The sequence below is a fragment of the Setaria viridis genome, chromosome 9 (genome assembly GCF_005286985.2).
Source record: "Setaria viridis chromosome 9, Setaria_viridis_v4.0, whole genome shotgun sequence".
Classification (NCBI taxonomy): Eukaryota; Viridiplantae; Streptophyta; class Magnoliopsida; order Poales; family Poaceae; genus Setaria; species Setaria viridis.
Window position 1 is genome coordinate 53,074,352 of NC_048271.2, and position 21,936 is coordinate 53,096,287.

Here is a 21,936-nt window from a genome sequence, read left to right on the forward strand (position 1 = left end):
TAACATTAGACAAATAATAGCATATAATAATCTCTACGGATCACATAACACCATCACACAAGTCATTCTATCATTACATTACATAGGCAAAAGGGATACATAAATAAATCTCCAGGTTCATTGTAGTCAATACATATAGGACAACAAACATGCTTAGATTTGGAATGGAGCGAGGGGGGCGGGGGCTTGTTCGGCTGTTCCTGTAGCCTGCAGTGGATAGGGGTGGGAATGTGGGGTTGGGTGGGGTGGGGGAGAGGATTATATATTTATAGTTTTACCTTATGGCCTAGTGCTTGGTGCGCTTCTTTATTTTTGAGCTGGTTATTTTTCACCCACGGATGAATGGGTATGAGACTGCTGGAACATATCCATACCTGCGTACCCGATGGGTGAAGGATTTGGTCTATTTATGTACTCATGGGTAGTGTGTTTAGTCCATATTCAAATCCGAATGGAGTAAATACCCATCGGGTATCGGGTCGCGGGTCCCATTGCCATCTTGAGAAATACCCTAACCGCTTCGCCAAGCTGGAAATTTCAAAACCTCCCGCCCTTCTGTCCCAATCCAATCCCCCGCCGCGGCACCCAGTCCCCCCGTTTCGCGATGCAGCCCGGCGGCGGCGGCGGCGCGATCCGCGTGCTGAACGTGGCGGAGAAGCCGTCGGTGGCGAAGGCCGTGGCGGAGATCCTGTCGCGCGGCTCGATGCAGTCGCGGGCGGGGCGGTCCCCGTACAACCGCGTCTTCGAGTTCAACTACGCCATCAACGGCCGCGCCTGCCGCATGCTCGTCACCTCCGTCACGGGCCACCTCATGGAGCTCGAATTCGACGACCGGTTCCGCCGCTGGCACTCCTGCGACCCCGCCGATCTCTTCCACGCCCCAGTCCGCAAGTCCGTGCCCCAGGTATGCTGCTCGCTCTCTCCGTCCCGCCCGTGCATTTCGCCGAACAGCTGGTGAGCGCGTCGCTGTGGCCTGCTTAGGGCGGTTCGGGTTCGATTAGTTGGTGCGTGGGTTTCTCGCGGTTGTGATGGTGCCTTACAGTCTTAGCGTCGGCATCTGCAGTATTGTTGTGATGTTGTGCTTCGCATTTGTGAATGCACTGATGTGGGAATTCCGTCCAACAGCGTGCTTGGTGTTTTGCTGTGTACAGTATCATGTGCCTGACGCACTAAATGAGCTCTGATATTTGGAGTCGTTCTGACTGCAGGCATAGCGTGATAGTTGCATGAAAACTGCATATCAGTCCATTTGGTAGAGTAATCCTCAGGCCTTTGCTTAGTTACATAGAGATCGAATATTATTTGATGCAATCATTCGACTCACAGACCTTGCAGGTTTTAGCCTAGAATGATATGATCATAACTCAGAACAACCGCATTGCATGCAGATAATAATATAAAAAGCTAAAAAGGAGAGACACAAGTAGACACCCAATGATTTGCACCAATCATGTAGTTCAGGGCATAGTCAGCCACCTTAATATAGATATAGCTGGCTGTGGATTGGATGCTAACAGAATGCTTGGTGTTCTTCATGATGACACAATCATTCGTTTTTAACTTCTTTCTTGTAATCTTCCTCTCTCTTCCTGCATGGATAAATTTGTCTAATTACCTGTCTTTGGCTGTCATGTTGTGCACATATTGGGATTATCTTCTTCATAGATATGAATCGTTGCATGTCATGATGTTAGTTTAACTTCATGGTTTATTTGTGCTTGAATTCTATTCATGAATTTGTTCGTCCAAAATGCAGGACAAGCAGGCCATAAAACAAACTTTGGAAGAAGAAGCTAGGAGGTGCCAGTGGCTGGTGCTATGGCTTGATTGTGACAGAGAGGGTGAGAACATAGCATATGAAGTGATCGAGGTTTGTACAGGTGCCAACAGTCATCTTAACATTTGGAGGGCTCGTTTCTCAGCTTTGATTGACAGGTATTGGTTTCTGGGCATGGTCTCTTTCCCTCTAGTGCAAGGATGTTGTACCCATGCCCATTGGTTTGTCTAAAAAACATAATGAAACTGCAGGGAAATACATGAATCTGTGCAACATCTCGGCAGACCCAACAAACTATTTGCGGATGCTGTGGATGCAAGACAGGTGATTCTTATCTCATGTACTCGAGCTACAACTTTCAACTATCAACCAATTTAAAGTGCATGGTACTCTTATCTGATTGAGCTCCATGGTGAACTTTTGCTGCATGTTTCCTCTAGTACTGATAGCTTTATATAAAATCAAAGATCCAAAGCAGCAGATTTGCTACTCCGTAGTACATTTTCTCTGCCTATGTAATTGTGTCAAATGTATGAGCATTTACCTCTTCATTGTTACTTTCAAGCTCAGAGAAGTAATAAGAAACTTTGTACAGGAAATTGACCTTCGCATTGGTGCCTCCTTCACAAGGTTTCAAACAATGCTGTTAAAAGATGCATTTGTAATTGATGTCACTGGGGATGACAGGAATTTAGTTCTGAGCTATGGTCCTTGTCAGGTACTTCATAAAACCTATTACATGTATGCTCATTCTTTATTTTGTCTAAAAATTTATTACATTGCAGTTTCCGACGCTCGGATTCATTGTTGAGCGTTTCTGGGAGATTCAAGCTCATGAACCTGAAGAGTTCTGGACGATAAATTGTACTCATACTTCTGATGAAGGCACTGCATCTTTTGGTTGGATGTAAGATGCCCTTTAGAAGCTCTTCTGACATTTTCATTATGAAAGTCTTGTGACATTTTCTTGTTCTTGGCAGACGTGGTCATTTGTTTGATTACCCATCTGCTGTTATACTCTATGAAATGTGTGTGGAAGAACCAATGGCAACAGTAAGCGCCTTCTAATCCTTTCTGTTAATATCAGTAGTTAGAAATTCAAATGATCATGAACCAAGAGTACCATTTTTTAAGAAATGGATCAGTAGTGGTACCACTTTTCAGTTTCATTTTGTTCACTGCAGGTTCAAAATGTTAGAAATCAAGAAAAATTAAAATACCCCCCATATCCACTAAGTACATTGGAGCTTCAAAAACGTGCTTCTAGGTACTTCAGAATGAGTTCAGAACACACAATGAAGGTCTCAAAAATCTCGTCTTATTGGTTTATTTTCACTTGCCAGTTCCAATATCTAATAATGTGCATATCTCATTGGCTTGATTATTTGGTTGTTTTGTTTGCTGGTCTCCTCCCTTTCAATTCCAGGTGGCTGAAGAACTTTATCAAGCTGGATTCATTAGTTATCCAAGGACAGAAACTGATAACTTCTCTCCAAACACTGACCTGCATGTCAGTATGAAATTTTACTCATGACTTGTTTTCACATTCTTCCCTTTTGTTTTCTTGATGATTTTGATTACATCTTTTTATTCAAATCTATAATTTTTCAAGACAATTGACGTAGTTAACAATATGCAAATACTAGTTTATTTGAAAAGTGACAAGAAACATGTACTTAGACAATTAAAAAAAAACTCGACCAGGGGGGAGACACCCCCTGGGCTTTGTTCTAAGGAGGTGCCATGCTTCGGGTTGGGACGGGAGTCTTAATGACTCCGGAGTTCAGTGCTCTAACCAGTCCACCTCGAGAAGCTTGGCAGGTACTTAGACAATTGATCTACATGTACCAACGACATGCTTCCTATCTGTTGTTCCCATTGATGGGAATGTAAATCCCTGTTGATCTTCATTGCATTATGTCCATGGATTATTAGGCATGTCCCTGATGAAATCGCACTGAGAAAATTGTAAAAACGCACTCCATGTAGTCTGTGTCATACTTGGCTTTTGCAGTGGTTACACCATTATTCACTATTATTTATTATTTATTTTCTTGAAGTTATGATCTTCCTTGCTGTATCTTTTCGCCTCTTAAATGTTTGGCTCGCTTTGACCTAGGCAATTGTACGTGAACAAGTGGAGCATCCAGTATGGGGAGCATATGCTCATCGACTTCTAACTCCTGAAGAAAGACTTTGGAGAAATCCCAGTAATGGTGGTCATGATGACAAGGCACATCCTCCTATTCATCCAACCAAATTTTCAAGAGGCGAAAATAACTGGAGCCCTGACCACAATGTATGCAGTGCTACTAAACAGCTGAGAGATCAAATTCGTTTTTAAGTGTTCTTTGTTGAGGTTCCTATACAAGTCTAATAAAGTTTTGTATATCTTCTTTCTGGCATCCAGAGATTATATGAGCTTGTTGTTCGCCATTTCCTTGCATGTTGCTCTCAACCAGCTGTTGGAGCTGAAACAACTGTGGAAATTGACATAGCTGGTGAACAGTTTAATGCATCAGGGCGTGTTGTACTTGCTGTGAGTACTTTGCTATATTCTTCCTTTGTTGCTTCCCTTCAATTGTCTATCAATACTATCAATACTTCAAGCAGCCATATGTATTCAGTTTCTCTGGTGCTGCATGTTCTAGGGTTCTGTTTGAAAGTTACTTCCGCCATTACCTGATACATTTATAGTGTCAGAATAGTGTAAAGTTTGTAATCAGTAAGGACTGATGGGGCTAGTTTGTACAGATATGTATCATTAGCTGATTTTCTTAATGTAAAGCTGACCCTAAGGTCTGAATAGTTGTTTCTTTTTTTTTCTTGAAGAGAATAGTTTGTTTCTGTATGAGCATGAAGCTTGGAAACACCTTGAACAATATGTTTTTGCCAATTTTCAAACAAAGTTACTATAGTATTTATTGAAAACGGAAAAGAGAAAGGGGAATTTGTATAAAATGTGAATGAGACAACTAACATGCATTTCCTCTTGTTAGTTTTATCCACCAGAAAATAGTTCTGGTTACAAAAAAATGGTACTTTTACTTTTATTTTTGAAGGTGCCTTCGTATGAATATACATGAGCACAGCTTTTACCATAAACTGCTGTAGAAAGAAAAAGAGTCAAACTTCAATTATAGCAATCATGCTGGGTCAAATTGTACATGATATTTTTTAATGGGTTCAGTATTTCAGTTATAAATGTGATTTAGTGCTCATTAATCTGTATTGAGCAAGTTCATTCGTAAATCATCTGCTAATATTGGAGAAAGCCTTGTATTCAAGGAACCTCATCAGACACCACAATTTTCTGTATTATCACCACAATTCCTATTGATAATAAGATGCTTCCATTATCTGCTTCACCTGGATCTGTTGTTTTTTCTCTCTCTTAAGAGAAATGCTTTCTTCTGTAGAAAAATTATTTGGATGTTTATCGCTTTGACTCATGGGGTGGCACATTACTTCCAACGTACAACATTGGACAGCAGGTTTGCTGTAATCATATTTCATACTCTACATTTTCTTTGGTTAAGCTGTTTATCCTGCTAAGATTCTATTGTGACATCATGTAATTGGTTAACAAGAACTGGTTAAAGACTGCAGATAAATTCATAGTTTGAATTAAAAATATGGCCCTTTCTGTATATTTATATTATTGATGATGTTTATTACTTTATTTAAACATAATATATGTAGCAGTGTATATTTCATTGCAATATGTATGGAGTTGCTCAATATTTGTTGATTACAACATATCTATGGTTCAGTTATTTGATTTGAGTTAGAGAACAGCGATGCTTGTCAACATTTTGTATCCTTTTCAATCAAATACAAAACTAACCTGAACTATCGACTTAAAATCATGCAGTTTGTTCCGACAACTTTAACACTTGATTCTGGAGTGACTCGGCCACCCCCTCTTCTTGCTGAAGCTGACCTTCTTAGCTGTATGGATAAAGTACAAAAAAATCCTTCTTTTAACCTATGATATATTATTTTTCTGTGGCAAATATCCAAAATTGCTGGATTGCCACTTACTGAATCTACCATCCAGAATTTAAAATCCCTTTTTTTCACTTCTATTTCCAGGCAGGAATTGGCACTGATGCAACCATGCATGATCACATAAAGAAGTTGCTTGACCGTTGTTATGCAACCAAAGATGAAAACACACGTTTCTCCCCGACAAATCTTGTATGTCATGCCAAAAGACTATCCCTTGATAGCCTATAATACATTTGCATGTAGATGTCACGTAATTATCCTATCCAATCTTGTTTTCCTTTCAATGATATGTTTCCACTATGGAATGTTTGTTTCTTAAAAAAAGTATACACAGATCTAAATTCTGATTTGACTAGGATACTCTACCATATTATCCATATTACTAGATGCATGCGTGACTCTGTTAAAATCCACTTATTTTGTGTGGAAAACTCCTATCATCATGGCATTATTGTTATTTGATGTCTGAAAGCAAAATTTTACATTTCTGATTATGTAAGAGATGCATACTTTTCATGCTGCACTTGGATGTTTTAATCCAGTTCAGGTTTAATCATTAATGACATTTCTTCTGCTCTTTTCCTTTTCTCGTTTATTTAGCTTCAGATATCTGATATCTCTCAGATTTCAGTTACCTAGGTAGAGTAACATGGCCAACTTTTGAGTGCCTGTCTTCTTGAAAGTTGAAACATGACCTCCGTTTTTGTAATAAAACAAACCTCTGATCCTTGGGAAAAAATGCAGGGTGAGGCATTGGTAATGGGTTATGATGAAATGGGGTGAGTTGATTCTAAAATTGCTGCACTTACTGAATCAAATACGATGACATATGGTTGCTTAATGCTTGCTCAAACACTTTTTTAGGTATGAGCTTTGGAAGCCTTATTTAAGATCAATGATGGAAGCTGATATGAAATCAGTAAGCATAGGTACAAAGAGCAAATCACAAGTACTTGAGAGTTGTTTGCAACAGATGAAGGCTTGCTTTCTTGATGTAAGTTGGAAATTTCTTGTGTTCCATGATACATGTAGAAAATATTGTAATATTAAAACCATAACAGCAAGAAAAGCAACAGTATTGTCACTACTTTATTGCTACAGTTATTCTGAATTTCTATACCCTAATTTGATTGCATGATGGTCATTGGTTCAATGCAGGCAAGGGTGAACAAAGCGAAGCTCCTTGATGCAATGGGGACATTCTTTGCAAGGTGTTTGATTGGACACATATGTCATTTTTTTCTTTCTTTTTTCTTTTATGGCCTCTTAGCTTCAACTTGCCTTTTCCTTTTGTAGATCTAATAGGCCTGTAAATGAGACACAAAACCCGATAGAGGTTGTGAGGCTGTGTGCTGCATGCCGCGAATCTGAAATGGTGCTGAAGCAAAAGCAGGTAAGTTGTCTCCCTATGACTCGTTTCTTTGTTTGTTTATCTATAGAAATTGGCTGTCGCACTTATCCATGGCTGAGCTTTGCTCTTTTTTTTTTCTCAGAATGGTGAATTTATGGTTGGTTGCCGAAGTTATCCACAAGTGAGTAATGTGGTCTTTTGGTAGAACTAAATTACCTATAATGCCGGAAAATGGCATCACTGATACAAATATGTGAATTTCAGTAATGATTTTGATATTAATGTTCTCATTGAATTTTCAGTGTAGAAATGTGGTATGGCTCCCAGGATCTCTTTCAGAAGCGTCTGTAACTAATCAAGTTTGTCCTATCTGCACACCAGGTCATCTTTAGAGTCCCATTTGTGATATAGCACCAGGAGCTCCACTTGTTGGTTTTTGTTTGTTTGTTCATTTGCCATTTCCCTTATGACAACTCTATCACATTTACAGGCCCTGTTTATAAGATTCAATTTAAATTCCGTCGGAGGGATATTCCACCAAATTTCGATGTTGATCACCTAGGTAAACTGTCCTAAATGCATAGTCCTCAGCTTAATGTTCTTTTTCTTTTATGGTTTTCTGTGCTGTGCAGTTCTATTTGAGAGTACTGTCGTAAACTTAGACAACCAATGTGTTAACTCTATCTTTGTGCTTATGGCCATTTTTGTGATAGGTTGTATTGGTGGATGCGATGATATACTCAAAGAGCTTACGGAAATAAGTAGGTTCGGAAGTCGTAGCCAGGCTGCAACACCAGGTTTGTGATGCTTGTCCCTACTCTCTGGTTCATATGTGGGCTCATATCTTTTATTTCTCTGTGTACTTGTTTTGTTGATCGTATCTCATCTATCTCCAGTCTCCATGTTATGCTGCTAAAAGAATAGGTGCAACTTCTGTTCTAAAAGATTAATTTACTTTTATGATCATATTACTTCACAGCAAGAGGACAGACTCCGAATGGTGTGAGGCAGGGGCCTCCAAGGCAGGATTTACATACTAATTTTCGTCCAGCAGGCCAGCTTAATAATGAGAACCCATCGGTTATGCATTCTCAAGGTTTCCGTTCAACCCATACCCAAAACCAAAGTAACACATCAGGTATCTGACATTCTGACTATATATGTTCTACTTATTCCGCAACGATGTACATTGCTGCTAACTATCTTGATTTACATCCAGATGCAGGCCAAGTGCTGTGCACTTCATGTGGAGAACTCTGCATATCACGAATTGCTAATACAGAGGCTAACAGGGGAAGGAAGTTCTATAAATGTGAAGACCCTGGCTGTGGCTTCTTTAAGTATGTGATGTTCTCGACTCATTTATTATGTTATATTACACTGCCGCATGCATATTCTTCTGGTACAATGGAGAATAAAATTAGTTTATCTACACCGTTATTCCGTGCTATGCGTGTAGCATATCATTACTTGTGCAGCTGGTTCGACAAGGGTGTCATAACCTGCTTATACATGCAGTAATCAAATTGTCAGGAGAGTTAGAACATTTGTCTTTCACATTTTATTTAAGATGTTGGTTTTATATTTTTTTTAGAGAAACTTTATTTCGTGATGGTAACCTTTGTTTATCAGTCGTGGAAGAATCCTAACTTTGCATGAGTTGCCTGACTGTTTTCCCTCTCACCTGACGCAGATGGGAAGACGAACTGGATAACGCTACGCCGAGAGGCCGGCGCGGGCGCGGTAGCAGCAGGCAGGCGCCAGCATCTGCAGGACGGAGAGGCGGCGCCCAAGCGCGCGGCCGGAGGGGCAGAGGCCGTAACACTGATGGCGGGATGTTCGTTTCAGCGACGGGCGACCCTTCCCGCTGCTGCTTCACCTGCGGCGATCCTTCCCACTTCGCCAACGCCTGCCCGAACCGGAGATAGTTACCGGGAACTTGCTCGCTGTGCGTGTACAGAGACTGGCGGTCTTCGCGAAACGCTAAACCATTTTCAGGTGGGTAGGATTAGGATTCATGTGCACCTGGCCTGCTCAGGGTAATTCTGTTCTAGACAACTAAACAAAATGCGGTTATTACTAGTACGTGTACATAGGTATGGTTGCTTTGCTTGGAAAAAAGTCAGAGAAATGGACTAAGGATCCAGAAATTCCTAAGCAGGCTATCGCTGAGCGCGACGGCGCCTCCTCCTCCGTGCGCTTGGGGATGGAGAAGCCGCTCCTCGATCCGGTGGCCGCCGTCCCTGAGGAGGAAACGAGGGACTGGGCCAACCTGATGCCTGACCTCGTCGACGAGATCTCTGGCCGTCTCATGTTCTCCCTGGGGCCTGGCCGAGTGCCTCCGCTTCCGCGCCGTGTGCAAGCCGTGGCGCGCGCACTCGGACGACCCGCGTTCGGTCGTGTCGTTCGCATCGTCGACCCTTTCAGCAACGCCATCTCCCGCTCCAGCATCGTCGCCGCCGCGCCAACCCAAGCCACATCTGCGCGGTGTACCGGGATCCCTGGGCCCTCATCCCAGAGTTGATCGACGGCGCTGGGTTGGACGACTCCACTTCCCCGCCGACCCTCGTGCACTGCCTGAGGGACATCGTCGTCACCAAGCCCGGCCGGCGACGCGAGCTGGACGGTGGTGAGCCCAGGGCAGGCGTGCCACTGGCTCTTCGACTGGCTCGGTGGTGAACCGAGAGTTGTTCCAAGTGTTTTCTGTGAACACTGGCCACTGCCCACTGGGACATGTTAGCACCGTCCGATCGTCTCACTCGGTTCTATATACGAGATCTAATACCGTACATGTCTATCGAGTATCGACTGCATAGAACCGGCACCAAAGCTCGCGACCAGCACGTGCTGGGGCCTGGGGAGATCACAATGAAAATAAAGGTGCTTGCTCAAACTTGACGTTGAAAAATGTAACCCCGGTGCTTGGTGCGATGATCAAATGATGGTCACCTTCGAAAAGTTTCATGTGGTGAGATGGGACGTCCTTGTAAAGCTCCTCCCGACACTTGCGATCCTCATTGCTCCTTCGGAATTCTATCGCCCACCGGGGTTTGAGATTTTCTCAAGTCAAAAGTTCAGCGGAAAAACAGGATCAAGGCATCACTTTTTCCTCGCACTGTTACCATCATACCCACTAGCTGTTCTTGTCAAGTCGCAATCGTATGACTAGTACATCACTACGTGCTATGCTTAACTAGTACGATCTACTGTCCGTCACATCGTTATCATCATAATCCTACCGATCGAGCTACCCAGACAGTTAGGATTCAAATGCCATGACACTTCTAGAATATAGCTCAGACTCTGTTGAAACCTGTTAACCCATGTAAATGGGAAAAAAGAGTTAAAAGAACAGTCTAGATGCAACACATAAAAAAACATAGGAATTTACGACACAAAGGATAAAACATGAGGTTAGACATTGTTTGGTTGGCTAAAATGTAACAAATCCTATTGTAGATGTTTAGTTGTGGTGGTTTGTAATCAATTAACACTGTAATTGAATCCCTTACCTATACAAACTTGTTACCCCTCCTCTCTCACCGTAATCAGATACAACACCCACACCGTAATATGATAACATTACCGTAGTGCAACAAAAAAAAGAGGGTAATCACCCGTTTCGCCACCAAATACACTGTAATCTGATTCCCTTTACGTTTACATTACCTTAGCACAAACCAAACACTAATATTTACCTCGTTTTGGATCAGACAGTTCTCTAGCAATTTCAAATGAATCTTGATGTAGTAAATGAAATCCTTCAAAAAAATTATTACATTTTCCCTCCACTTGAAAGGCACTTATGAGGGTCAAGTTAACCGGTCCAAAGCCTTTTTCTAATATTAGAAGGCAAAGGCTGACATATCTAGGATGGTAGATAGCACAAATTCAAGAAAATGAGACACACAAGTCAATTCTAGAGAGGTACCTATTCCTTTTCGAGAAGTTCTTTTCGACCATTCAACAGGTACTAAGAGGTACCACAACATATACCTATACTAAAATATGGTGCTGTATGTACCAAATTCATGTTATAAATTTGGTGCCATCTCAAAAAATGGTAAAAGAATCCTTTCTGTTTACAAAATTACACACGAGTACATGAAAGTTATATTAAGTTTAGACAGATAAGTTTGTTATTTGAATCCGGAATCTAAGCTCGTTCAAGGTAAATTGAACAAAAATGATGGGCTTTTGCATGAGTAGGTGCTTGGGTTCCACCGCACCTAATGCCTAATGGTGTCGGCAACGGGCATGGCTTTGCAGAGATGCTTCAGTAGCCACACATGAAAAATCTTGGAAGCGATCTTTCCATGATCGGAAAGATTCGTAACGAGGACGACACCAACCAAGCTAAACTTTGTGATCATAATTGCCCACGCCCACCTAGTAAAGCTCTCAGCAAGATACTATGTATTGACGTACATCATCAGTGATCTTGTTACGGCTCTCATTTCGTCTGCATGTTACTGTAAGCTTCTGCTCCTGTAACCTATGCAATTAATTAAATATGTATGCTAAAGAGCCTTAATGTTGGGTATTATGGTCTCTCTCTCTCTCTCGTGACAAAGGGAAAAAAGCAAAGGAAATTTCAGGTATTAGGCTTAGATTTACGATCATTAAATTCTGAAAACCTGAAAAGCCCATGTGTTAATAGAAAGAGACAATGGGAAAGAGCTGTCTTTGAAAAATTGTCAAACTTGGAGCAAGCATGTCGAACTAGAGGTCAAATTCATGTTAGAAACCAGCCAAACATTGCAATATATGACAGGATCACGCAAGACGAGATAATTTATATATGACAGTATCGAGGAAACGCTTACTGTGTTGCTTACTGAGGAGAAATTTTGGTGCGTGGTGTTGATCCAACTAGCATCAGCAAAAGTTCAGACTTCAGACCGTGAGATCTGTTGTAGGGAGTTGGATCATCCTTGACAAGATCATCGTCGTCCCCGGTGATTCGGAGACGAAGAACAGTTGAGTTGGGGGGAATGAAGCCTGGTCCGAAACCATCCACCATGCTGCGATGCCCCATGGATCCGCGGTGTTAGGTCTCCGACCAGACAACATTCCCCTCAACTGCCATATGCGAGAAAGATCGGCGAGAGCAAGCTTGCTTGTGTTCATGTAGATTCAGGAGTAGTGTGTGTTTGCTTATGAGAGAGAGAGAGAGAGAGAGAGAGAGAGAGAGAGAGAGAGAGAGAGAGAGAGAGAGAGAGAGAGAGAGAGTTCATGGACTTATATGCATGATTAAGATAGGAGAGAGAAGCAGGCAGGGAAGCTTGTTATCGCCCGGGCAAGGTCGGTGCGTACTTTCCACAGCCTTATGGCAGATTGATATACAAGATGCTTCGTTCTCTGCCGTCGCTTTCACACTACATCTTGCATGAAGAACAGACAGATCGAAACCGTACATCCTAAATTAGCACGCTGATCACATCTTCTAGTTCAAGTCAAACTATCTCACCTCTCAGAACGTTTATAGCCATGCATCCCAGAATGAACACGTCAGAGCGCTATGATGAGTTCATGACTAGCTCTACTTGGCTTCCTGATAAACATTACTCTTAGCCGCCATTAGGACAGTCACAAGTTGACAAACAGTCTACAGCTCCTCCAATAAGACATGGTCGTGTAATTGCTTTTGTTGGCAGAAGTAAGTAATGCAGATTAAGACGAAGCATCGTCTGAAGAAAAAGGTCTGGCCTTTTTCTTTCTCTGATGAGAACCAAGGCCTGCTGCGAGGATGCATGGTACATGATTTTATTCCCAAGCAAAGGATTTCTTTTGCTTTGCATGCACGTACTGCGTCGACGCGCTGGCTGGGTGTTGCATCGCATGGCCTTGCCTGCCCGGCCAGTTGTTTTGATTCCAAGCTTAGCGTTTAAGAAACTCTCGCCTGCAGCAAAGAGAGCTTTTCTTCTCGTGGGGCTGTGAAAGACAGAGCAAACAGGCGGTGGGGGATGGAGTGAAAAGAGAAATGAAGCAACATGTAGTGCTAATATCCTTACCGTACACTGCAACTATTTACTTGCATTTATTTACTCATTTTTTTTTCTTGACCAAGAAGATGACCGTGTGAATGGAGTAGCAATGACAGGCTTTGGCTGTCTCTTTGTATGACAGAGACTCATGGGAGAGTTCTTGATTTGTGTAGGCAGGATGATTTCACTGGAAGGTTGTGGAGGAAGCCAACGACATATTTACGTATGCTAGCTAGATTCTGTATGGGCGCAGCGTCCAAATGGCAAGCTAGCTAGATTCTGCTAATCACCTTTAGGACCATACCTTTTGCATTCATAATTGAGATGCATGCTCCGTTTATCTTCCAAGATCTCAAACGAAAAATATATATTTATATATTATAGTAGGCCATATTTAGAGCAAGATTAGTTTATCGAGAAATTATTGAAAATGTGTTCCTGTGAACCTTTTGCTTCCAAACAGGCAGGTTCGGAATGAACTTGGCTCAACTAGCTAGATGCACTTTGGAATAAACATGCTTCCTGTAGCACCAATTGTCACTTCATTTTCAGAAAGTATCAGTGTACCACCATGTCGATATAGCCCAGTATATTAAGTAAATGATTTGAAGGAACATACAAGTATTTTACCAGCACTACCGTGTTGGTTTGATCTCCACTACACATTCGTTTGCTGTCTTTCTTCAGCTTTTGGTGGTCTTCATCCCCAGTGCAACGGGAGGCCATGCTTAAATCTCTCAACCTCACATCACATGCAAAGGCTAGAGAGAGAAATGCGGGGTTTTGGGAGGAGACGGCGGACATCTGTTCCCTCTCTCCTCCCCAATCTGCACCGAGAGAGGGGGAGCCATTTTGCCTCCGCTTTGCAACCAGAAACATTTTTTCCCCAATTTCTCTTGTTTTTTCCCCACACTTACCAAATCGGTGATTCAGGGGAACATAGCTTCTTGATTGAAGATCTGCAGCGCTGGTATGTTCCGACATGCATTCCCCTTCGAATCTGAACAATCTGGTCGAATATGAAACCCTAAATGTTACATTTATGCCACTTTTGTAGGAAAGATAGGATCTTGGGATCCATTGGTGGAAATATTGGGTTCTTGCGATCTATTTGTATGAACATTGGCACGCGATTCAGAGCAACCTGGTAATTGCAGCTTCTTCTGCATTGGTGAAGTAAGGATAATTGCAGCCTCTTGCCGCATTGGTGAAGTTTTCATATTTTGGAACCACAGATTGGCATGGGTGACCAAGATTCTAACACCGTTCGTTCCTCATCAACAATGTGGTGTGATTTTAGTATCCTTGTGCCGCACTGATGGGAACTTCATAGGAAAGATAAAGATTTTGCAGCAACCTACATGCGAATTGGGGGCGCGTTGAGCTTCCCATGGCTGCGCAAGCTCGTGCAAGGCCGCGGAACTTTTCGCGGCAATTCTGGCCCGTGCTTCGCCATGCCATCAGCGAGTGTTGCCTGATCATAATGCTCGTTGCGACCGCCGTGTTGTCATATATGGCCACAAGGTTCGCACGCATGTGCAGGCTCCGGTCACCATGTATGCTTTGCTCGAGATTGGATAGGTTTCTACATGGCAAGGCCTGGTTCTCTGAAGAACTGGTTTGTGCTGCACACAGGCTTGAAATCTCACGTTTGTCATGTTGCCAGAGTCACAACAAGCTTGCGTGTTCTGATGATATGTGTGATAGGTGCCTGCTTTCTTGCACTACCTCGGATGGTAAGCCTAGTAACCTGACAAACATGAATGTTAAGGAGAAGGCGAAGTCTCGATCGAGATCTAGGCACAAGCAGCTATGTTCTTGTTGTTCAGTGCAGTTCAAGAAGGCACGGAATTCACACAGGCTATCTGAGGTTGCAAATATCAGGTTTCCTGGTGATGATATGAACAAAGTAAGAAGCATATCCATGGCAAGTGTTGGGCATTCTTCAGATGACGACTCTGATCACTTGTCTTTTGAAGGTTACAGAAAGCTAAAGGTTGGCCACGATTCTGAATCTGAGATTCACATCTCGGATAGTGATGACGATGTTGGCAATGCAATGCCTCATGAAGCTAGAGGAGTAGCCATTAACATCTCAAGTCGTGATGTGCAGCTGCAACCAATGATCTCCAGTGGCAACGGCTTGTCAATGCTTCCTTCTGATAATACTGTTATGACAAAGCCCAAGCAACCACTGAATACTGCAAGACATGCTGATAGTCAGTCTAGTGGCACCAACGTTGCAGAATATTTGGATCCTGCTATTGGGCATGGTTTGGATGAAATCAACTGGAGCCAAATCAATGCAAATGTAAGTGACAGCAATATGGACATGCAATCGAGGGCTATGCCTGAACAGGTTTGTGCGGAGCATCCAAAAGAGAAAAGTACGTATGTTATCCAAAACGCTGTCATCCTTATCTAACTTGAACTATTTCTGAGCTTATCAATTTGTATTGTAGCTTTTCTTGTTGGTATTGAGGAAGTTGGTGATTCTTTTGAGGGTGTTTCAGGAAGCCCTGATGAGGAAGCTATGAGTGATTTTGCTGCTTCCACAAATGCTGGAACAAGCTCAAGTGCAGACACTCATATCAACTGCAACAACAGCTTGAAAAATTCTTCTGGCGGTAGAGGCTACCTTAAATCTCCTCGTTTATCTGAAATAATCTCCGCTAGGGACACCAATTCAAAAACAAATGAAGAAGTGAAAACATTTCTGTCACAACTATCTTCTGCACGAGGCTTTGATGGCCCTTTCAGTGAGTCGACTGCTAGTCCCAGAATCAGAACACAGATTGATGAGTACAGACAATATGATGCTACTGGTATGGCCCCATTTCTTGATAGGAACAACTCAAATCTGGAGCCGTTTGATGTGAATGCCACTAGTGAAGATGAAGGTGAAAGTTCTATTGAATGCTTGAAGCAGCAAGCTGAGGTTAACAGGAAAAAAATGAGTATGCTTTATAAGGAGCTCGAGGCAGAACGAAGTGCTTCAGCAGTTGCAGCAAGCGAAGCAATGGCTATGATCAACAGGTTGCAAGAGGAAAAGGCTGGAATGCACATGGAAGCATTGCAGTATCTCCGGATGATGGAAGAGCAAGCTGATCATGACCAGGAAGCAATTGAGAAGTTAAACGACTTGCTTACAGAAAGGGAGAAAGAATTACTTGATCTGGAAGCTGAACTTGAGTGTTATCGGAGCAGGCTTCATGATAAGCCATTTGACGTTGGAAATTTCAATGCTATTGATGGAGCTATAGCATTTGGAGTCCTGGATGGCTCAGATTTCATGAGGCATATCATGTTTGATTTTGAAGATGAGAAGGCAAAGATTTTGGATTCCTTACACAGTTTGGAGGAAACACTCGGCATGTCTTCCATAAATAGATTTGATTTGCATGGCACAAATGATACTCTACAGAATGGGCCATTGGGAGATCACCTAGTGAGCAGCCAATATCTACAGAACTCAGAGCTGGGGACTTCTCAAGTGCCTCGAGAACACTTGATTAGTGTATCAGCTTCTTCTCAACAAAACGATGAAAATCAATCTGTTGAGAACCAAAAAAGTTCTCCTTCATGTTCCCAATTAGATGATGCAAACAATTGTTCTATGACAAGCGTTAAACATGACATTTCTCTCCTGAATACTAGATTCAAGGCACTTGAAGCAGATCAGAATTTTCTCAAGCAAATACTAAGTTCTCTTAATTGTAGCAGTGATGGCGTGCAATATATCCAGGAGATTACTAGCCATTTGAGAGAGCTGCGAAGAATTATGGCCGAACAAAGAGATATGACATTGCTATGAACTTGATCACTCTGAAGGTAATTGTTTGTAATTTATCTGTTATTAGTGAACGACTATTTTAAATGCTTTAGATTAAGTAGTACCTCAGAATCATTGATCTTACAGAGGATATATCTTCACCAGACTGTCATGTAGGTGTATCTTTTAGTCAGTTACTGCTGTATTCGTTGTATACCTAGCCTTATTTGGTTATTTGCTTCTGTTTTCTTTCCCATCTGCACTAGTAACTCTCATCATTTTTATCGAATTTTTCCAATCTAAGAATTTTGACCCAACCTCTTCTTTCAGTTTCTGCCGCTGAGCTGCTACTGTTAGTGCACCATGTGGCAAACTTCATAGTTGAACAATGCTACAGCTCGGAGATTTGACAAATGGCAACGGCAGAGGATCATCCAGATGAGATTTTGCTTGACATGGGAACATAGATCATACGCACCTCCTGAACTTGCTGAATGTACTTCAAATTTCAGTTGCCAGCAATGTCTCATGCAGCTTAGTTAACTACCTAGAAATAGATATTTCTTGTACATTGTCATCAGGTGGTGGTGGTTACTTGTTAGGAGATAGTTTCAGTGTAATTAAAATTTCCAGGCCTTGTTGAGATCAGTTCAGTTTGCAAACCAGCTGTTGATCCTGGCAGATGAGTTCGCCCCTACACTTGGGATGCATATACTGCAGCACGTCCGCATCCACACAATATACAAACATCACATTCTCAATGTTTGAAGTTGGCCTTTCCATGGAGATGCCAGAATGTGAACCCCTGCAGTATCTGTGCAGGTGCAGCATCGATATTGGCATGAAAAATATTAAAATTATCACATAGACCAACAAGTTCGGTGCCAGTACACTAGTAAAACAGAGCCTCAAGAGTGACAGAACTATCAGGTATCACAAGAATCAGAAGAAAATAACTCATGAGCCAGGGAGACACTTGGAGCAACAAATCACGCTCAGGTTAGAACAAAACTTCGGATGTTACCATCATTCCATGCGAGGTGCCAGCTGTACAGCTAACAATAGCTTCACAAACCACATTCTTCTCATCAAATAGCTTTACCTGGAGGCTAGCCTCCAACTATCAGTCATCACCTGAAAACAGCGTGATGATGGGGGTAAAGGAAGAATCTATATGAATGATAAAATGAATACAGCCATCTACTATTCAGCATGGATTCAAGCCTGGACAGTGCTTCGCTCTGACACAGCTTCGAACATAGGTAGGAGGTCGGAAACCACATCGCCAACAGGTACATGCACAAAGTGCTCACTGAAACCATCGACTGCTGTCCTACACAGAACTGTGACATCAGGACAGAGAGAGCTTCCTTCAATCAGCTCACCCCATGCTGTGTCCTCGTTGAGATTGGCTTCTCTCAAGAACTGTAGTACTTTATCCAGGTGAGCAACATTCCTACCTGCCCCACAGCCAGTGGCGGTGGCAGCACCAACTGCATTTGCCAGTGTTAATGTGTTAACTGCTGGCAAGTCATGGAGGAACCCGAAAGCTATAGCAGCAGTGAAGCTATCTCCGCATCCAACCGTGTCCACAACATTAATCTAATGAAAACAGAGAGTATAGTGAGAATTAATAGTGCGATGAATCAGAATGTAACTCTGATTACTTTTGGAAAACTTCACAAATGAAGGCCATTTATCAGTACAGTGAGTACCTTGAAAGAAGGTGCACAGGAAACAGCATTCTTGGTTATCATGATCGATCCCTTGGAACCCATTTTGATGACCACCTGCTTTGTGCGGATCCCCCTCTTTAGCAACTCTTGCCCAGCCTCAATTGGGTTTTTGACATTCGTTAGAGATTCAGCCTGTCAAACAAATAAACATCAATATGAGAAAAAAGAAATACGAAAAACAGGATATGCAACAATAAGTAGCTGCATTCCAAAAGGGCCAGGTTCAGCAAACCAAAATATTTTTTAAAAAGCATAGCAAAGTTTCGTGTTATACTGAATCTTTTAAAAAGGCGGAATTTGCAATGTCTTTATCTAACCATTCTTTTTCAAAAGCAAAGGAAAAGGACAAGCCAGACAAATATTCAGATTTTTACCAACCACAACAGAAACACATAAAGAAACCACAAAACATAAATCATTTATAGCTCACTCAACCTTTCTCAGAGAATCCAGTCAGGTAAAGAAATGACTACAAGAGTGTTGACATGGATCTATGATCAATTGATTATCCCACTATAATGAGAAGTTGCACAAACTAACTACTCAAGTAGTAATTGGAAACTATAGTTGCATGTATGCCAGCTAACCTCATCTGAGGTCAAAAGGAGAACATCACTGAGCCTCAGGGCATGCTCAAGTGCTCTCTGCTCATCCAGGGTCCCATTTAAGAGAGATTTTCCACGGGGACCGGGATCAAAAAACACTGCTGTTCCCGCATCAATCGCGCAGTCAATAGAGGATGCAATCACATCAGGGAAGAACTCATCAAAAGCATAGCCATTGCAAAACAGTATTTTCGAGTGATGAATTGCTGTCCTGATATCTGCTGGGAGTTTACGTATCCAACTGAAAGCTGGTTCTTCACTAAAGTCTGCACGGCTGACATTGCAAAGAAAGCAACACTGATAAATAACCAAGCACATTATACCAGCAAAAAAATAAATTAGCTAACATGAACCCTGATAGCACAATAAAAATATGAAAAATCTTTCTTCCAAAAGAAACAGAGGGCATGAGAACTGTTAGTTCTAACCTGCAAAAACCATGTTTCTGAAATGGGTCTACAAGAACCCAACATAGAAGTGTTTCATAGGCCTGACGGCATGCAGTAGCATCGGTATTTTCAAGCATCCCAATAACACTAATGCCCTCTGCCTGAAGCACATCAAGAAGAAATTTTCCGTATATTTCCTCTCCTACATGCCCCAGCGTGGAACAGCGAAGCCCAAGCCTAGCCGCGGCAAAGGCTAAGTTGCAGTTCCCACCAGCCTCCCAAAATTTCTGTTCATGTTAAAGCATATAAAATACTCAGAACATATGACAACCAGGTATTGCATTGTGCGGTTCACGGAGCATTAGACACAAATCAGTCATGGTGTTCTTATATGATAGAAAATAAACATATTGTCCAGTTCTCCACTTTTGTAGCAAGCTGATAAATCTCACCAGAAACTAGCAACCTTACATTTTTGCTGCTCCATTTCTGAAAAACACAATCAACCTTACAAAAGTAGACATTGATTACAAGCTTACTTGTATTGAGCCATTCACATCTAATTGTCACTTAAAGTCCCCACCTACCCTCCACCCACTCAATCTAATGCTAGATACAGCTAAATAATAAAGACATAAAGTGGAAATAATGTAAGGGTGTGTTTGGTTCCACCTCCTAAAGTTTAGTCCGTTGCATCGAATGTTTGGTTACTGATTAGGAGTATTAAACATAGACTAATTACAAAACTAATTGCACAGATGGAGGCTAATTTGCGAGATGAATCTATTAAGCCTAATTAGTCCATGATCTGACAATATGGTGCTATAGTAAACATGTGCTAATGATGGATTAATTAGGCTTAATAGATTCATCTCGTGAATTAGCCACAGCTTCTGCAATTAGTTTTACAATTAGCTCATATTTAGTCTCCTAATTAGCATCCGAACATCCGATGTGACATCCCCTAAACTTCAGGCCATGATCCAAACACCCCCTAAGTTTCGCAGTCGACAAAAAGGATTTTGTAGCCGGACAAAAAAAAATCGAAAGCTAACGCTCTTCTCACCCCCACGTCCGTACGTAACGCCAAACCCAAACAACGAAGGGAATAGCTCGAGAGCCCTAGTTTCTCTAAGAACACAACGATCTGGTAGGGTGGCCGACCTGATCAGGCGGCGAGGCCGCGAGGCGCTCCATGTAGGCCTTCCGCTCCTCCCGCGGCGCCGGCGGTAGCTGGGGCACGCTGAGCACGACGTCGACGCAGAGGTTCCCGAGCGTGGCGAGATCCGTCTCCTTCCCGCCCTCCTCCCCCGCGCCCCCGCGCGGCGTCCCCCGCCTCCTCTGCGCCTCGTTGACGGGCCCCGAGACGGCGGCGGCGACGGCGCGCGGGCGGGCGGCGGCGCCCGCGAGGCGGCGGCGGGGAGGGAGGTGGAGGAGGGGCTGCGGCGTGTGGCCGCGGCGCGGGACGGGCGCCGGGGTCGGGGATACGGCGGCCGGGTGCCGGTGAGGGTTTAGGGTTTGGAGCGCCATGGGAGAGATTGGGGTGGGGTGGGTGGTGGGGGTGGAGGGCCGGAGCGACGCGGCCAGGCCCAGCGAGGGAAGGGAGGGAAACTCTGCTTATGGAACTGATTCCGGCACGCAAAGCAGACGGTCATGCGGGTTGGGTTCCGTTCGAGTGTTCCTAATCAGTGAGACTACTTTTTTAGCTAGTGAATGTGTATCGGTGACGTTTCGTTTTGAGTGTGTTTCTAATCGGTGGGAGTATTTTTTTCCTCAATAGCCAATGTGTGTTGATGTATACTCCCTCCATCCAAGAATCTTAGAGAGTCAAAGTATATTAAGTTTGACCAAGTTTTCCTCAATAGCGAATGTGTGTTGATGTATATTAGATTTCGCATGCTTGAGCTCAAAAGTGTGCGTGCATTTTCCATACATCCACACCACATGTAGTGGTTTTTTTAAACCAAATTTGTGGTCTTTGGAAAAGGAATGGTCAAAAAAACAGAAGGAATCACATTCTATGATAAGCTTGAAGAATAAAAGCATCATGCTGGGTCAAGAAAAACCACTGGAGTATGTAGAAGAAAGAAATGACGCGGACACAACAGCAAACGAAAAGTTGTTGTGATCATTGCGCGGCCCATTTCGCAACCCATGGCATTCGCTGTAACGAACGATCAGCCCATACGAGTTCCGTCTGATGCTAGCGCGGTCGAACAAAAGATGGTGACGAAAACACACAGTGTAGGACTGAGCGAGACCGGGGCAGGGTGGAGAAAAGATCTGATCTCGGCAGCGGCCTCGTGGG

At 42.8% G+C, this 21,936-nt stretch overlaps 3 protein-coding genes across 4 annotated transcripts; 2 read left to right on the forward strand and 1 right to left on the reverse strand.

Moving 5' to 3' along the window:
• Positions 1-277: 277 nt before the first annotated feature.
• On the forward strand, positions 278-9,278 carry LOC117837600 (DNA topoisomerase 3-alpha). The gene is made up of 24 exons (XM_034717313.2): positions 278-904; positions 1,757-1,935; positions 2,029-2,101; positions 2,373-2,495; positions 2,563-2,684; positions 2,758-2,830; positions 2,962-3,078; positions 3,204-3,287; positions 3,897-4,076; positions 4,188-4,316; positions 5,197-5,271; positions 5,652-5,741; positions 5,873-5,977; positions 6,533-6,567; positions 6,653-6,782; positions 6,947-6,999; positions 7,085-7,181; positions 7,282-7,320; positions 7,442-7,520; positions 7,630-7,701; positions 7,853-7,936; positions 8,119-8,277; positions 8,359-8,479; positions 8,833-9,278. Exons 1-24 carry the CDS (start codon positions 605-607, stop codon positions 9,065-9,067), a joined length of 2,754 nt encoding a protein of 917 aa, XP_034573204.1. The 5' UTR covers positions 278-604; the 3' UTR covers positions 9,068-9,278.
• Positions 9,279-13,009: 3,731 nt separating this feature from the next.
• Positions 13,010-17,579, forward strand: LOC117838918 (probable myosin-binding protein 4). 2 transcript variants are annotated; one of them, XM_034719117.2, is made up of 4 exons: positions 13,010-14,096; positions 14,184-15,513; positions 15,589-16,957; positions 17,229-17,579. In XM_034719117.2, the coding sequence occupies exons 2-3, from the start codon at positions 14,517-14,519 to the stop codon at positions 16,938-16,940; spliced, it is 2,349 nt and encodes a 782-aa protein (XP_034575008.1). In that variant the 5' UTR covers positions 13,010-14,096; positions 14,184-14,516; the 3' UTR covers positions 16,941-16,957; positions 17,229-17,579. The 2 variants fall into 2 exon arrangements, with proteins under 2 accessions (XP_034575008.1, XP_034575010.1); XM_034719119.2 differs by having other exon boundaries at positions 13,014-14,096; positions 15,640-16,957.
• Positions 17,580-17,874: 295 nt separating this feature from the next.
• Positions 17,875-21,213, reverse strand: LOC117838920 (uncharacterized). The gene is made up of 5 exons (XM_034719120.2): positions 20,793-21,213; positions 19,668-19,915; positions 19,222-19,513; positions 18,614-18,766; positions 17,875-18,500 (listed from the first exon to the last, which is right to left on the reverse strand). The coding sequence occupies exons 1-5, from the start codon at positions 21,156-21,158 to the stop codon at positions 18,117-18,119; spliced, it is 1,443 nt and encodes a 480-aa protein (XP_034575011.1). The 5' UTR covers positions 21,159-21,213; the 3' UTR covers positions 17,875-18,116.
• Between the last annotated feature and the right edge of the window lie 723 nt (positions 21,214-21,936).